The sequence below is a fragment of the Tamandua tetradactyla genome, chromosome 10, assembly GCF_023851605.1.
Source record: "Tamandua tetradactyla isolate mTamTet1 chromosome 10, mTamTet1.pri, whole genome shotgun sequence".
NCBI classification, from domain to species: Eukaryota; Metazoa; Chordata; class Mammalia; order Pilosa; family Myrmecophagidae; genus Tamandua; species Tamandua tetradactyla.
The window spans coordinates 18,224,539-18,243,204 of record NC_135336.1 but is presented as its reverse complement, the minus strand read 5'-3'; the positions used below and the strand labels follow the sequence as shown (position 1 = coordinate 18,243,204).

The 18,666-nt window shown below is 37.3% G+C and overlaps 1 protein-coding gene across 11 annotated transcripts in view; it reads left to right on the top strand.

Moving 5' to 3' along the window:
• RUBCN (rubicon autophagy regulator) overlaps positions 1 to 18,666 on the top strand; it is a 172,033-nt gene that overhangs the window by 29,104 nt on the left and 124,263 nt on the right. For all 11 annotated transcript variants that reach the window (XR_013158482.1, XR_013158480.1, XR_013158481.1 and 8 more), the window contains exon 2: positions 9,043 to 9,196. Coding sequence is in view for 8 of the 11 variants with exons in the window: in XM_077118033.1 (XP_076974148.1) it covers positions 9,043 to 9,196 (154 nt within the window). In the remaining 3 variants the exon portion in view is untranslated. The remainder of the gene's footprint in view (positions 1 to 9,042; positions 9,197 to 18,666) is intronic.

Genomic DNA, 18,666 nt, shown 5'->3' with positions numbered 1-18,666 from the left:
ATGCATCTATGTGATGATGTTAAGAATTAATGATTGCATGTGTAGAATGGTATGATCTCTAAATGTTGGGTTAATTTCTTTTTTTCCGTTAATTAAAAAAAAAAAAAAAAAAAAGAGAAGGGATAATTGGAGATGAAGGGATACAGACTGTACAACGGGACTGGATATAAAAACTCAGAAATGGACAGCACAATACTACCCAATTGTAATGCAATTATGTTAAAACACTGAATGAAGCTGCATGTGAGGTATAGGTTTTTTGTTTTTGTTTTTTTTGTTTTTTTTTCTTTCTATTATTGTTTTAATTCTTATTCTGTTGTCTTTTTATTTCTTTTTCTAAATCGATGCAAATGTACTAAGAAATGATGAATATGCAACTATGTGATGTTATTAAGAATTACTGATTGTACATGTAGATTGGAATGATTTCTAATTGTTTTGTTAATTCTTTTTTTAATTAATAAAAATAAAAAATAAAAAATAAAAAAAAAAAAAAAAGTTAACACCCACAATTGGGTAAGCTACATCTCCATGGAAGCAATAAAAAAATTTTCAGCCGTTTGCAAGGGTAGTTCATTGGTAGAATTCTCCCCTGCCATGTGGGAGACCTGGGTGTGATTCCCAGCCCATGCAGTCCCCCCCCCAAAAAAAAATTAAAAATTAAAGAAACAGGATCAGGGTGGGCAGTGGTGGCTCAGTGGCAAAATTCTCGCCTGCCATGCCAGAGACCCGGGTTCGATTCCTGGAGCCTGCCCATGTCAAAAAATAAATAATAAGGGATCATCACATGGAAAAAGAATGAAATGTGACTCCCACTATGCAAAATAATAATAGGAAGAATAAGATCCCAGCGAGCAATATTAATGAGGATTAAAAAGCATGGCTTTTCTTGGGTACAGGACAGTTTTAAACGAGCACAGATAGTATACCTAAAACTGAGGAGGTTGAAACACTGTCTTTTCTCCTGTGCATTTGCTGTAGAATTGTGTTGTGTGGTTCCTTTACCTTGTTTGTAAAGCACTCTGCTTCCCAGACGTTAGGAGGTGAGACTGTAAAGCAATGAGACTGGCTTTCTTATGACTCATGAAATTGACGTAATTGTGTTGCAATCGGACAGTAGTTGTCTCTTCCATTCATTGGAGTAAGCAGAATTGAGTTTCTGCCATGTACAAGATATCAACCACTATTTGAGGAAGTCTATCCTAGCTTCCTACTTCAGTGAAAGCATCATAAGTATTAAACAGGGCATTGGAATTTGTGCTCGCCGGAGGAGTTTAAATGCAGTTGAGATATTCTATGAATGTGGAGCAATGTGACCAATTTTAATTATGTCACAGACTGTCTAATCCTAGAGCATTTGGTAGAATTTTCTCCAAAGCAGGATAGGTGAGAAGCTTTCTTTTAGGCACCCTTTCTGCCTTAGTTAGATTTATGTTGTGGAAGTTCAAAGGGGAAAAAGGATAGAGAAAAGGCAAGGAATATTTATTATCTACCCTATGGTAGTGCTTTCTGGAGATTATCAATTATACTTCACCCTATGAAACAGTTGTTATCACCATTTTAAAGATGAGGAAACTGAAGCTTAAAGAGTTTAAGTAGCTTGCTCAAGGATTGCACAACTAGTTTGTGGGAGAGTTAGGATTCAAATTCAGGTAGGCCTTGCTCTGAAGTCTGTTCTCTTTTCACTGGATTGCTTCTCTTCCTTTCAGTAAAATACAAAAGAAGTAGAAAACAGAACAGCCATATACTGTTAAATAACAATGAAATAAGTATTACTAGAGGAAAAAGTTTATTGACAGCATGTTATGAATGATCTAACAAACAGGTTATGAGATTATTTGTAACCTCTTGGGAAGGAGGTTGAACTAGAGCTGCACAAATCCCTGAATGGAGCAAAAAGAAAGAGACATTCCAAGTGGAAAGATTGGCATGAATAAAGTCATGGAAATAAGAATAAGGGGAGTGTGGGCCATAGTGGCTCAGTGGCAGAGTTCTCGCCTGCCATGCCGGAGGTCTGGGTTCGATTCCTGGTACCTGCCCATGTAAAAAATAAAATAAAATCATAAGGGAGGACATGTGTGTGATAGAGTGACTGTATTGAGATTGAGGAGTACTGAGGTAGAACTAGATTGGGGTAACATGATAAAGACTTGTCTAACTTCATACTGAGGAGTTTGTACATCATCAATAGTTAGGTTTCTGACGAAAGGAATTTCCTTTCCTTTGTTAAATCTACTCACTATTGAAATTCAATAAATTCTATATTTTTAAAATTTAGTATGTATAACAAACAAACATAAGACACTTTTAAACCTGGCCAGCAGACTATAAAATTGAAAGCAAGAGAGAGAGAGAGAAAGATTCTCACGAAACTAGGGAAAGTCCCCACATCTCATACTTCTGGCTGGGGTAGTCCCGGACTTTAGCTTATCCGAGTCCCAGTCAGTCCACAGAGTCCCAGGCAGAGCATCCCCTCCTGGATAAGACTTCCAAAGTCTGCCTTAGCAAGACCAGTATTCATATGGGCTATTCCAGGAGTTGGAGTGCTCTTGTGCACATACTCAGGAGGGGCTAGTTCCTGGTTACTGGCACATGGTCTCCTTATTGATTAATGTATCACAAAGCATTCCAGAGCCACTCTCTCCATGAAGGCATCATGATGTCTGTAGCTTATCTTAGCCAGGACCTGGGCCAACAGGCCTAATTAGCCATTCATGTCTTCACTTTGTCAGAGAAAATTTAGTATGGTTGGTGAGGCATTTGTTGAATAGGTATGAAGTTGCAAAGCATGCCCACAAGTGATCCTTTCCCTCCTAGACATTAAGATTCTGCTGTCAGCCACTAAAGAGATGGAACTGGTCAATGGTTAAGTTCTCCTGGGTGTTCCCTAGGCCCAACAGACTGTATAATACAGTAAAGTATGTTTTTTCTAGAGATATTTTTTAAATTTAAAGAACAGCATAAATATTTAACTATGTACTCTATAAATTAAATACTATATAATCAAAACAAAATATGCAGCCTGATAAGGCAAATAAAACACTTAAATAAAATGTGGTATTCTGTTGCTACATTAATATTACCAATAATTATTTCACTTAATTATGTTTTTTTCCTCCTTAAGGAGGAACCCATTACTTCTTTCCAGGAAGTGTTTTTTTGGTATTAAAAGCCCCAGGTGCCTGCCTGCCCACAATTTTTCAGCATAATATTTGATATTGTAAAAAATCCGTTATGTTGTTTTCCAGCTTCTTGTTTACAAACTTTGTTCGGATTATTGTTCTCTCACTAATTGCTAGTCTCAGGGAAGGTCTAAACATTCTTTCTACTTTCCCTTCTTATCACCACAGGTAACCACTGTTAATGTATCATGATTTCTTCCAGTATTTTTATATTGAGATCATAAATATATGCTTTTTTTATATTTTAACATACTATTATTAGCTTTGGAAACTTCCTAATAAAAATTTTTAGAGATTTCATGATATTCTATCTTATGAATATCACACACTGCTCCTTCCCCACTTCAAGGATCAAATTACTACCTGATTTGTTTGTCCAGAGTGATGCCCCAATAGATCCCAGAGTGATTTGAACAGTGAATAAAAAAGTATTTGCAAAGCCCCCTTGGGGAAATGGTGAGAAACGGGGAAAACTCAACTTCCCCAAGTGGAGAATTCTTGAAATGCTCACAAGCAGTGTGGACAACCAAAGCTATAGGCTAAGCCCCAGTATTGGGGTTTGTTCATATGAAACTTAACCCTGCAAAGCATAGCCTAAACCTACTTAAAATTAGGTGTAAGAGTCACCCCCAGAGAATCTCTTTTGTTGCTCAGATGTGGCCTCTCTCTCTCTCAGCCAACATGACAAGCAGAATCACTGCCCTCCACCTCTGTACGTGGGACATGACTCCCAGGAGTGTGGACCTTCTTGGCAACGTGGGACAGAAATCCTAGAATGAACTGGGGCTCAGCATCAAGGGGTTGAGAAAATCTTCTTGACGAAAAGGGGGAAGAGAGAAATGATACAAAATAAAGTGTCATTGGCTGAGAGATTCCAAACAGAGTCTATTATCCTGGAGAGATTATCCTGGAGGTTATTCTTACACATTATATAGATAACACCTTTTTAGTTAAGGTATTGCAGAGAGGCTGTAGGGAACTGCCTAAATAAATGTAGAGCTGTGCTCCAGTAGCCGTGTTTCTTGAAGATGATTGTATAATGATATAGCTTTTACAGTGTGATTGTGTGATTGTGAAAACCTTGTGTCTGATGCCCCTTTTATCTATCTTATCAACAGACAACTAAAACATATTGATTAAAAATAAAATAAATAATAGGGGGAACAAATGTTAAAATAAATTTAGTATATTGAAATGCTAGTGATCAATGAAAGGGAGGGATAAAGGGGTATTGTATGTATGAATTTTTTTTTTTCTGAATTGATGCAAATGTTCTAAGAAATGATCATGATAATGAAAATACAACTATGTGATAAAAAAGAATGTTCATGTTGTATGTTGATTGGTTTTATTAATAAAAATTAAAAAAGAAAGAAAAATAAATAAATAAATAAATTATAGGGGGAACAAATATTAAAATAAATTTAATAGATTGAAATGCCAGTGATCAATGCAAGGGAGGGGTAAGGGGTATGGTATGTATGAATTTTCTTCTGTTTTCTTTTTATTTCTTTTTCTAAATTGTTGCAAATGTTCTAAGAAATGATCATGATGATGATTATACAACTATGTGATGAAAAACAAAAGAATATTCATATTGTATGTTGATTAGTTTTATTAATAAAAATTAAAAAAAGAATGTAATGATATATGGTAAGGATGTTTGTGTTTGTATATTGTTATGTTGAATAAAAAAAAAATTACTACCTGACTTGGATGACCTGACCTTCCACTCTGATCTCAGATAATTGATACCATGCTCTGTTCCAGGTAACTGGGACTGTGAAAATGAAAGACTAATAAGTTGAAGCTGTGTCCTTTTGCCACTAAAAAGGACATTGGGTGATGGGAGATATGTCAGTATATTTCTTACAATAAATCTCACTTTAGAATTGCATAGTGCTTTCACTTACATAGTTACATGGTATAATATTTTTTTACAATGAATCTCACTTTAGAATTGCATAGTGCTTTCACTTACATAGTTACATGGTATAATATTTTTTCAAAAAAAATAACATTTATTTCCCATGGTTTATTTGTAACTTCTTTTTTTTTTTTTTTTTTTTAACAATGAGAGTCACTCTTATGATTTGTCAAGCTTAAGACTGAGTTGACATTTAGGAAAACTGTTTCTCCGCAGATATCTTTATTTGAGTTGCTTAAACAATTTCTATTTCTCTAGAAGAAAATAGATGGGGGGTTATTCTGATGTTATCTTTACAGTTGGTTGATGAAAATGATTCGGGTGAGGAAGATTATGCTGTTCCTTTCCACTCAGACCTGGTTCCTCTTTGGCGTAGGGTATGAAGGTTGGTAAGACTGGATTATAATTTATGGTGATTTAAAAAGAACATTCTGTGTGCTTGTTAAAGTGGTTCTGCAAAAAGTTGTTTCGATTCTAATACACTTCAGAGGCCTTGCCTTTGCCCAGATAAAGGTTACACGGGAACACTGGGTGATACCATCCAAATAATTATTCCAAACAGGTTTACCTAGGAAAGACTCACCTTACCTGTTAAATGTGGGAGGAGAGAGATTTGATTTCTCCATGGTCATCTGTTTACTTGCATCTAGCCACTCTGTATGTTCTTCATTTTAACTTAATGTTTCAACTCTCTGAAAATGATATTTATGTCATTTGAGTAAAGGATCCTAGAAAGGTAGATACTAACAGACCAGCTATGTAAATCAAATTTTAAAAAAGTTTTTCTTCAACAAGAGCACATACCAAATGTAGATAGTTTGGTGTATTCTAGACTAAAAGCCACATTTCCTTTGTAGCTTTGGTATCTCAGGGACATACTGTGAAGAAGGGAAGCTCTTTAGCTTTATTCAGAGGAATTTGTTAATATGAATCTGAATGCTCAAGATTTCTAGAATTTCAGTGTTCTTTGTATAATTTTAGAATCAAAGCCCTAAAATAACAGGGTACTTGCTGTCTGATTTTGGGATTTATCATAATTTTCTGTGATAATTATGCTGTAAAATTAATACAGATGGATCAGACGCAGATGTGTAGACTTACTTGATGAACTAGATGGCTCTCAGGCCTGTAAGACTTGAATGACGCTTGTTAGAATGAAGCTTGTTAGAAGATCTTATCGTTGAGAACAGGCCAGAGGTTAGTTGGCATGAGGAAGCATAGGAGATGGAGAGTCACTGAAAACACAGTTGGCAGTTAATTGCCCTCTGTGATCGTAATTCTCACGATACAACAACAAATGGCATTTTAGTGCCTGCATCAGTTGTGTGTGCCTGTTAGTTATTTTGAGATAACTCTAAGAACAGGTACAGAAATAGAATAAGGGGAGTTTGCTGATTCAAGTGTTTGATGGTTTAAGTTAAGAAACCCTGGTATATCCCAATTAAAATAAACTTCGGCCATAGTGCCCATAGAGCAGCGGACTAGAATAAGACCCATCTGGCCTTTTATTTTTAGATGGCATTCTAAATCACACCTAGCTTTATTCATTTTAAAAATTATTTGTGGATTTTATTTGCCTATCTTTATCTCAGTCATATAGTTTTACTAAAATGGACCAGAAAATGTATAAAACAGAGTGGTTTTGAGTACTGACAGATTTAAAAACTTTCCAACTCAGAACTCTCCTATCCCCACAGGTATTTAAATGATTTTTTAAAGTAATGTTGAAAGTTCCCTGAAGAAATCATTGTTATTCCCGTTGCTGGCCTTGAAAAGAAGAGTGGTATTCTAATAAGAAATGAAAGGCCAAGGTGAAAATGGGCAAAGTAATAATTGGGGGACCCAAGGGAAGCAGTTTAATACCTTATTTCCTCATGTTTTCCTTAAAACAATTTGATCCAGGGCATAAGCTCTTTTCATTCAATTGCAGTTGGTTTTGAGATTTTATTTGGTTGGGAGCTATGTTGAGAAATGCTGTTTTTGGAATAGAAGAGGAACCTTGAAGATCATTTAGGGCAGCAGTTTTCATACTTTTCCACTACACTGCCTCAAATGGTCCAAGAGAATGAGGCAATTACTAGCTGACTAGTTCGGGACAATGTCCTAAAAGTGGTTCAATGCAAACTTTAAAAAAATTTATCTTAATGTTAGCTTAAAAAAATCATAAGAAAAAGAATAAAGAGTGAGGAAAATTAGCATTCTTATTCATAATATTTGTGTGCAGTTATGTTTGTAAAGCATTTTCTATCCTTCATTATACTGTACTTAGTGCTTGGAAATATATTGAGTAAAAAGTAGCGTTTTAGCTTTTTTGTTTGTTAGTTTGGCAAAAGATTTATTTCTAGTTCTAAACAAATATTCTCATCTCTTTATATAGTTCCCATGTACTGTTATTGTCCAGAAATGGCTCTTAATGAGTCACACTGTTTGTATAGACACAAGGTTATAGGCTTCTTATGTGGTTTGAATGAACAGTGGATAAAAATGACTTTGTAATACATTATGTGCCATACAATGTGAGACTTATTATTTTTTTAAATTTATTTATTAATTAAAAAATTAAGAAACCAAGTAAAACATCAACATATATAATCAGTAATTCACAATATCATCACTTAGTTGCATATTCATCATTTCTTAGAACATTTGCATTAATTCAGAAAAAGAAATAAAAAGACAATAGAAAAAGAAATAAAAGGAACACAGGAAAGAAAAAAAAAGATTATACCTAACATACCCTTTACCCCTCGCTTTCATTGATCACTAACATTTCAAACTAAATTTATTTTAGCATTTGTTCCCCCTAATATTTATTTTTATTCCATGTGTTCTATTCCTTTGTTGACAAGGTAGATAAAAGGAGCATCAGACACAAGGTTTTCACAATCACACAGTCACATTGTGAAAGCTGTATTATTACTCAGTCATCCTCGAGGAACATGGCTACTGGAACACAGCTCTACATTTTCCGGCAGTTCCCTCCAGCCTCTCCATTACATCTTGAACAACAAGGTGATATCTACTTAATGCATAAGAATAACCTCCAGGATAACCTCTCGACTCTGGAATCTCTCAGCCATTGACACTTAGTCTCATTTCACTCTTCCCCCTTTTGGTTGAGAAGGTTTTCTCGATCCCTTGATGTTAATTCTCAGCTCATTCTAAGGTTTTTCTCAATCCCTTGATACTTAGTCTCAGCTCATTCTAGGATTTCTGTCCCATGTTGCCAGGAAGGTCCACACCCCTGGGAGTCATGTCCCATGTAGACAGGGGGAGAGTGATGAGATTGCTTGTTGTATTGGCTGGAGAGAGAGACCACATCTGAGCAACAAAAGAGGCTCTCTTGGGGGTGACTCTTAGGCCTAAATTTTAAGTAGACTTGACCTATCCTTTGTGGGGTTAAGTTTCATATGAACAAACCCCAAGTCTGGGGGCTCAGCCTATAGCTTTGGTTGTCCACACTGCTTGTGAGAATATCAAGAATTCAACTTGGGGAAGTTGAATTTCTCCCCGTTCTCACCATTCCCCGAAGGGGGTTTTGCAAATACTTTTCCACTCACTGATTGAATCATTCTGGGATTCATCAGGGCATCACTCTGGACAAACCATCAAAATCTCATGTCCTACCTGAGAATCCAAGTATTTATGGTGTTCAATCAAACTATCTACATAAGTTATATTAGGAAATGCACTAGTCAAAATATAAATTTTGTAACAAATAAACCTTTTTTGAGATTTATTATTTTTTTATTTTAGTGTTCTTTATAACTTTAGTTCTCTCAGAGTTGCATCTTATGCACAAGTGATAAATTAATAGCAGAGAAAATGTTAGGATGTGGAGTGGGAGGCTTCTTGGCTTAGACTATCTTTGACATGATCAGGGTCAGATACAACATAGTTAACTAACCATTGGTACAATTGATGCTGTTGCAGGAGGGAACACTGGCGGTTGCTGGGTAATTTGAAGACTACTGTGGAGGGTTTGGTGTCAGCCAACAGCCCCAATGTCTGGTCCAAGTATGGTGGCCTGGAACGGCTTTGCAGAGACATGCAGAGTATCCTCTATCATGGACTCATACATGATCAGGTATGCAGAATTCTTCGTTTTCACCAGATTGGCTGAATTGCTTGCTGGAAAAACATTTGTAGTTGGCAGGGGAAAGATGAAGGCCACTAGATATGAGCCCTAGAGGGTAAGAACATGTCTTAAAACATGTTTTTGTATCCAGAGCCTTTCACTTAGGGCCTGATATATCAGAGATGTTAATGGAATAAATAAAAGGTTTAAGACAATAGATTAGCAACAATACATTAAGTCAATTACTTTCCTATTGCTGTTATAACAAATGACTACAACCTAGACTTAACACAAATTCAGGGTGCCTGGGTGGTTCAGTGGTAGAATGTTCACCTTCCATGTGGGAGACTCAAGTTCAATTCCCAGACCATGCCCCCCGCCCCCCCAAAACACACACACGCATGCACACACAAATTTATTATCTTACAGTTCTGGAGATCAGAAATCTGAAACCAAGTGTTTTAGTTGGTAAGCTGCCAAAATGCAATATACCAGAAATGGAGCAGCTTTGAAAAGGAGAATTTCATAAGTTATAAGTTTATATTTCTGAGCCTATAAAAATGTCCAGATCAAGGCATTCAGAGAAAGATACCTTAATTTAAGAAAGGCCAATGGGTCTGGAACACCTCTCTCATCTGGGAAGGCATGTGGCTGGCATCTGTTTGTCTCTTGCTCCTGGGTTCTGATACTTCCAGCCTCTGTTCCTGTGGCAGTTCCTCACTTTGCTTCTCTGGGGCTGGCTTTCACCTCTTGGCTTCCTTTGGCTCTCTCTACGTTCTGGCTTGCTTAGCATCTCATGGGTAGGCACATGACTACATCTGCTGGGCTTCAAGTATCTCTAAACATCCATGTCTGTCATCTCTGAAGCAACTGTTTTCTGAGTGTCTCTCTGTTGGCTCTGAACTCTCTCCAGAATGTTTTCTCTTTTGATGGACTGCAGTAAACTAATCAAGACCCACATGGAATGGGTGGAGTTCTGATATCCAGAACATCTCTATCTAATCAAAAGGTCACACTCACAATTGGGTGTGCCACATCTCTATGGAGGTAATCTAATTAAAAGTTTCCGCCCTCTTCCGGAGAAGATGTCGGCTTAGTAAGGCACACGGGTCTTAGTTCCTCCTCCAGAACAGCTATTAAAGAACTAGAAACAGTACAGAACAGCTCCCAGAGCCACGACAGAGACCAGACACACAGCGTACCCCATTCTGGACCAGCTAAGAGACTCTGCTGCGGTGAGGTCCCCTAGAGCCGTGCGCTTCCCCGGGCCGTGGCGGCTGGCAGCCGGAGCCCCTCCCTCCCTCCTTCCTGGGCCAGCTGGGAGCTTTGGATCGGCAGTTCCCCAAGCCACGGCGGCCGGCGCCCCTCCCCCACGCACGGCTTCCCGGGCTGGCTGGGAGCCTCGGAACAGCGGTTCCCCAAGCCACAGTGGCCGGCGACCGCAGCCCCTTCCACACACGCGGCGTCCCGGGCCGGCTGGGAGCCTCGGAACAGCGGTTCCCCAAGCCGCGGCGGCTGGCGACCCTCCCCCACAGGCGACTTCCCGGAGGGAAAGGAAAGAGTCTCCAACAGTAGTAGAGACTGAGCCCAACCTAACACCAATAGTGGAATTAATGAACAACTTCTGACTACTAAAAATAGGCCCTCAGCTCAGGCGAAACTGATCAAGGCGGAAGTTGCCTATTGGGCTAACTGAAAAAGAGGAAAGAGGGCAAAACAGAGCCTTCTGCGGCTGTTTCTTCAGAGACTTCGTTGCCTCTGGGCTCAGCGCTGGGATTACACAGGTTGCAACTGTCCCAAACACAGAAACAGGCTGCTTTCAGGGCTCTCTACCACCTGAACCTTCCCCGCAGGAGGGGTGAAACACAACTCAGGTGGAATCCCTCTCTCAAGGAATTCAGATCCCAGGACTTCACAATTTGAAGGCATTCAAACCAACCTACAACCTTTCCTCTGTCTCCACCACACACCCAGCAGTGAGAGTCTTCCAAAGTTAAAGGAGCCACAACATCTTTTCCTGGTGGGACCCGCAGACAGACAAGCACCACATATTGGGCAGGATAAGAAAAACAGAGCCCAGAGACTTCACAGTAAAGTCTTTCAACCTGCTCGGTCCCACACTCAGGGAAATCTGATTAAATGCCCAGACGCCAGCAAAAAATAACAAATCACACCAGGAAAATTGAAGATATGGCCCAGTCAAAGGAACAAACCAATAGCTCAAAAGAGATACAGGAGCTGAGACAACTAATTCTGAATATACGAACAGAAATGGAAAACCTCTTCAAAAACCAAATCAATAAATTGAGGGAGGACATGAAGAAGGCATGGGATCAACAAAAAGAAGAAATGGAAAGTCTGAAAAAACAAATCACAGAACTTATGGGATTGAAAGACATAGTAGAAGAGATGAAAAAAACAATGGAAACCTACAATGGTAGATTTAAAGAGACAGAGGCTAGAATTAGTGAACTGGAGGATGGAACATCTGAAATCCAAAAAGAAACAGAAACTATAGGGAAAAGAATGGAAAAATTTGAGCAGGGGCTCAGGGAATTGAATGATAATATGAAGCGCACAAATATACGTGTTGTGGGTGTCCCAGAAGGAGAAGAGAAGGGAAAAGGAGGAGAAAAACTAATGGAAGAAATTATCGCTGAAAATTTCCCAACTCTTATGAAAGACCTAAAATTACACATCCAAGAAGTGCAGCTCACCCCAAAGAGAATAGACCCAAATAGGCGTTCTCCAAGGCATTTACTAGTTAGAATGTCAGAGGTCAAAGAGAAAGAGAGGATCTTGAAAGCAGCAAGAGAAAAACAATCCATCACATACAAGGGAAACCCAATAAGACTATGTGTAGATTTCTCAGCAGAAACCATGGAAGCTAGAAGACAGTGGAATGATATATTTAAATTACTAAAAGAGAAAAACTGCCAACCAAGAATTCTATATCCAGCAAAGTTGTCCTTAAAATGAGGGAGAAATTAAAACATTTTCAGACAAAAAGTCACTGAGAGAATTTGTGACCAAGAGACCAGCTCTGCAAGAAATACTAAAGGGAGCACTAGAGTCAGATACAAAAAGACAGAAGAGAGAGGTATGGAGAAGAGTGTAAAAAGCGGGAAAATCAGATATGATATATATAATACAAAAGGCAAAATGGTAGAGGAAAGCATTACCCAAGCAGTAATAACACTAAATGTTAATGGACTGAATTCCCCAATCAAAAGACATAGACGGGCAGAATGGATTAAAAAACAGGATCCTTCTATATGCTGTCTACAGGAAACACATCTTAGACCCAAAGATAAACATAGGTTGAAAGTGAAAGGTTGGGAAAAGATATTTCATGCAAATAACAACCAGAAAAGAGCAGGAGTAGCTATACTAATATCCAACAAATTAGACTTCAAATGTAAAACAATTAAAAGAGACAAAGAAGGACACTATCTACTAATAAAAGGAACAATTAAACAAGAAGACATAACAATCATAAATATTTATGCATCGAATCAGAATGCCCCAAAATATGTGAGGAATACACTGCAAACACTGAAAAGGGAAATAGACACATCTACCATAATAATTGGAGACTTCAATTCGCCACTCTCATCAATGGACAGAACATCTAGACAGAGGATCAGTAAAGAAATAGAGAATTTGAATATTACAATAAATGAACTGGACTTAACAGACATTTATAGGACATTACACCCCACAACAGCAGGATACACCTTTTTCTCAAGTGCTCATGGATTATTCTCAAAGATAGACCATATGCTGGGTCACAAAGCAAGTCTCGCCAAATTTAAAAAGAGTGAAATCATATACAACACTTTCTCGGATCATAAAGGAATGAAGTTGGAAATCAATAATAGGTGGAGTGCCAGAAAATTCGCAAATACGTGGAGGCTCAACAACACACTCTTAAACAACGAGTGGGTCAAGGAAGAAATTACAAGAGAAATTAGTAAATATCTCGAGGTGAATGAAAATGAAAACACAACATATCAAAACTTATGGGACGCAGCAAAGGCAGTGCTAAGAGGGAAATTTATTGCCCTAAATGCCTATATCAGAAAAGAAGAAAAGGCAAAAATTCAGGAATTAACTGTCCACTTGGAAGAACTGGAGAAAGAACAGCAAACTAACCCCAAAGCAAGCAAAAGGAAAGAAATAACAAAGATTAGAGCAGAAATAAATGAAATTGAGAACATGAAAACAATAGAGAAAATCAATAAGACCAGAAGTTGGTTCTATGAGAAAATCAATAAGATTGATGGGCCCTTAGCAAGATCGACAAAAAGAAGAAGAGAGAGGATGCAAATAAATAAGATCAGAAATGGAAGAGGAGACATAACCACTGACCTCACAGAAATAAAGGAGGTAATAACAGGATACTATGAACAACTTTACACTAATAAATACAACAATGTAGATGAAATGGACAAGTTCCTAGAAAGACATGAACAACCAACTTTGACTCAAGAAGAAATAGATGACCTCAACAAACCAATCACAAGTAAAGAAATTGAATCAGTCATTCAAAAGCTTCCAAAAAAGAAAAGTCCAGGACCAGACAGCTTCACATGTGAATTCTGCCAAACATTCCAGAAAGAATTAGTACCAGCCCTGCTCAAACTCTTCAAAAAAGTCGAAGTGGAGGGAAAGCTACCTAATTCATTCTATGAAGCCAACATCACCCTCATACCAAAACCAGGCAAAGATACTACAAAAAAAGAAAACTACAGACCAATCTCTCTAATGAATATAGATGCAAAAATCCTCAACAAAATCTAGCAAATCGAATCCAGCAACACATTAAAAGAATTATACATCATGACCAAGTAGGATTCATCCCAGGTATGCAAGGATGGTTCAACATAAGAAAATCAATTAATGTAATACACCATATCAACAAATCAAAGCAGAAAAATCACATGATCATCTCAATTGATGCAAAGAAGGCATTTGACAAGATTCAACATCCTTTCCTGTTGAAAACACTTCAAAAGATAGGAATACAAGGGAACTTCCTTAAAATGATAGAGGGAATATATGAAAAACCCACAGCTAATATCATCCTCAATGGGGAAAAATTGAAAACTTTCCCCCTAAGATCAGGAACAAGACAAGGATGTCCATTATCACCACTATTATTCAACATCGTGTTGGAGGTTCTAGCCAGAGCAATTAGACAAGAAAAAGAAATACAAGCCATCAAAATTGGAAAGGAAGAAAGGAGTAAAACTATCACTGTTTGCAGACGATATGATACTATACGTCGAAAACCCAGAAAAATCCACAACAAAACTACTAGAGCTAATAAATGATTACAGCAAAGTGGTAGGTGATAAGATCAACATTCAAAAATCTGTAGCATTTCTATACACTAGCAATGAACAAGCTGAGGGGGAAATCAAGAAACAAATTCCATTTACAATTGCAACTAAAAAAATAAAGTACTTAGGAATAAATTTAACTAAAGAGACAAAAGACCTATACAAAGAAAACTACAAAAAACTGTTAAAAGAAATCACAGAAGACCTAAATAGATGGAAGGGCATACCGTGTTCGTGGATTGGAAGACTAAATATAGTTAAGATGTCAATCTTACCTAAATTGATTTACAGATTCAATGCAGTACCATTCAAAATTCCAACAACTTATTTTTCAGAAATAGAAAAACCAATAAGCAAATTTATCTGGAAGGGCAGGGTGCCCCGAATTGCTAAAAGTATCTTGAGAAAAAAAAACAAAACTGGAGGTCTCACGCTGCCGGACTTTAAGGCATATTATGAAGCCACAGTGGTCAAAACAGCATGGTACGGGCATAAAGATAGATATATTGACCAATGGAATCGAATAGAGTGCTCAGATATAGACCCTCTCATCTATGGATATTTGATCTTTGATAAGGTAGTACGTCGAAAACCCAGAAAAATCCACAACAAAACTACTAGAGCTAATAAATGATTACAGCAAAGTGGTAGGTGATAAGATCAACATTCAATTCACCTGGGACAGAACAGTCTCTTCAATAAATGGTGCCTAGAGAACTGGATATCCATATGCAAAAGAATGAAAGAGGACCCGTATCTCACACCCTACACAAAAGTTAACTCAAAATGGATCAAAGATCTAAACATTAGGTCTAAGACCATAAAACAGTTAGAGGAAAATGTAGGGAGATATCTTATGAAACTTACAATTGGAGGCGGTTTTATGGACCTTAAACCTAAAGCAAGAGCACTGAAGAAAGAAAGAAAGAAATGGGAGCTCCTCAAAATTAAACACTTTTGTGCATCAAAGAACTTCATCAAGAAAGTAGAAAGACAACCTACACAATGGGAGACAATATTTGGTAATGACTTATCAGATAAAGGTCTAGTATCCAGAATTTATAAAGAGATTGTTCAACTCAACAACAAAAAGACAGCCAACCCAATTACAAAATGGGGAAAGACTTGAACAGACACCTCTCAGAAGAGGAAATACAAATAGCCAAGAGGCACCTGAAGAGATGCTCAATGTCCCTGGCCATTAGAGAAATGCAAATCAAAACCACAATGAGATATCATCTCACACCCACCAGAATGGCCATTATCAACAAAGCAAAAAATGACAAGTGCTGGAGAGGTTGCGGAGAAAGAGGCACACTTATCCACTGTTGGTGGGAATGTCAAATGGTGCAACCACTGTGGAAGGCAGTTTGGCGGTTCCTCAAAAAACTGAATATAAAATTGCCATACGACCCAGCAATACCATTGCTAGGTATCTACTCAAAGGACTTAAGGGCAAAGACACAAACGGACATTTGCACACCAATGTTTATAGCCGCATTATTTACAATTGCAAGGAGATGGAAACAGCCAAAATGTCCATCAACAGACGAGTGGCTAAACAATCTGTGGTATATATACATACGATGGAATATTATGCAGCTTTAAGACAGAATAAACTTATGAAGCATGTAATAACATGGATGGACCTAGAGAACATTATGCTGAGTGAGACTAGCCAAAAACTAAAGGACAAATACTGTATGGTCCCACTGATGTGAACCGACATTAGAGAATAAACTTGGAATATGTCATTGGTAACAGAGACCATCAGGAGTTAGAAACAGGGTAAGATAACAGGTAATTGGAGCTGAAGGGATACAGACTGTGCAACAGGACTAGATACAAAAACTCAAAAATGGACAGCACAATACTACCTAATTGTAATGTAATTATGTTAAAACACTGAATGAAGCTGCATCTGAGCTATAGTTTTTTTTGTTTTTTTGTTTGTTTTTTTATATATATATATTTTGTATTTTGTATTTTTATTTTTTCTCTATATTATCATTTTATTTCTTTTTCTGTTGTCTTGCTATTTCTTTTTCTAAATCAATGCAAATGTACTAAGAAATGATGATCATACATCTATGTGATGATATTAAGAATTACTGATTGCAAAAAAAAAAAGTTTCCACCCTACATTATTGAATCAGAATTAAAAGAAATGGCTGTCCCCATAAGATTGGATCAGGATTAAAACATGGCTTTTCTGAGGTATATAATAATATTAAATCAGCCCACAAGGGATAAACAGGGCTGTGTTCCCTAGGGAAGTTCTAGTGGAGAATCTGTTTTCTTGCCTTTCCAGCTTCTAGAACTGCATTTCTTGTCTCTTTCTTCAAAGTCAGCAGCAGTATCTCTCTCTACTTCAGTCATCCTGTCCCCTTTTGCCCCTTTGATCTCTTGCTTCCCTCTGAGGATCCTTGTGATTACATTGGGTCCATCTAATAATCCAGGATAACCTTCCCATCTCAGGATCCTTAGTTTAATCACATCTGCAAAGTCCCTTTTGCTATATAAGTTAGGATTCACAGGTTCTAGGAAATAGAGCATGGATATCATCGGGACCATTATTCAGTATACCACAGTCAGGAAGCTGTTTATGTGGTTTGTATGGACAATGGCTTAGACTTTCTTTGACACAGTCAGGATCAGATACAACAAAGTTAACTAACCATTAGTACAATTGATGCCCTTGCAGAAATAGCTTATAATTGATGCTATTTCCAGAAGTAGATATAATAAAGGAAGAAAAAGGGCCAAGGCAAAAATAATTTTAGATGGTCCCTGACTTTTATCCATGAAATGTTCTTGCAGGATGGGAAGGTGAAACTCCATATTCTCAGTTACATTAAATGTACTTTCCTTTGGGAAAATGCTTTTGTCTAGAAGCCACTGTGATACAGTGGTAATTAATTGCTTAGCCTTGATGAAATTGGTGTAATAAGAATTGTTTCTTTCCTAATACAAAATTATCAGTTCTTCCCCTGTTTCTCTTTGAATTAGAAATTTTAACTAATTCCTGAATTTAGATTTCTCTTCTCACTATCTTTACTTCAGATATATAATAGAAAGAAAGAATTGTGTACCTTCTTTGCTGGATATTCTTACAATATATGTGGGAACACCAGCACATATAAAAAGTGACTAGTGAAAAGAGTTGAAAAGAATTATCATGTGTGACTAATTAGTGGTTAAGAGCAAGGCCAGACTGCCCTACATTTATTAACTATGTAACTTTGGACAAGATACTTAACCTTTCTTTGCTTTTAGTTTCCTCATCAGTAAAACAAGATAGGTAATGATAGTATCTGTTTACTGTGAGGGTTATTGTCAGGTTTAAACAAGTTAGTACATGTAAAGCACTTAGAGCATACGAAGAACTAGCTTAGAGTTTGCGTTGATGATAAGGAGGAGGAGGTAAGGATGACGATGAATCATTGAGATTTTCCTCTTTGGATTTATCCAAGGTGAGGTCTGAGAAATATTTTGAAAATGTTATCATTTTTAGAATTTTATCCCATGAGCTTCACTCTGTAGACAACTGTTTGTTGCATATGAATGGTAGTTTTAGTTGTAGCTTAATTTTTTTCAATATAAACTTTATGCTGTTTCATTCCTTTTCCTTTATAACCTCAAACGTTCTCTGCTTTGAGTAACGAAAATGAGTGGAATCCAGCAATACTAAATGTTTTTTGCTTTATCTTTGGCAACTACTCCCTTTGCAGTGCTGCTGTATTGGCATATTTTCTTATGTTGAACCATCCTTGCATTCCTGGGACAAATCCCACTTGGTCATGTTGTTGGATTTGGTTTGCTAGTATTTTTCTTTTTTTAAATGTTTTTAATGTAAGAATTTACATAAAAACGTGCAAACATTCTTGACATATGAACATTCCATACATGGCATACAACCAGTGGCTCACCATATCATCATATAGTTGTGTTTTCATCACAATGATAATTTTTTTTAACATTTGCATCACTCCAACAAAAAAAGAAAGAAGAAAAAACTCATACATACCATACCCCTTACTCCCCCCTCACTGACCACTAGTATTTCAGTCTACTCAATTTATTGTAACCTTTGTTCCCCTGTTGTTTACTTTTTTGATCCATGTTTTTTTTTAC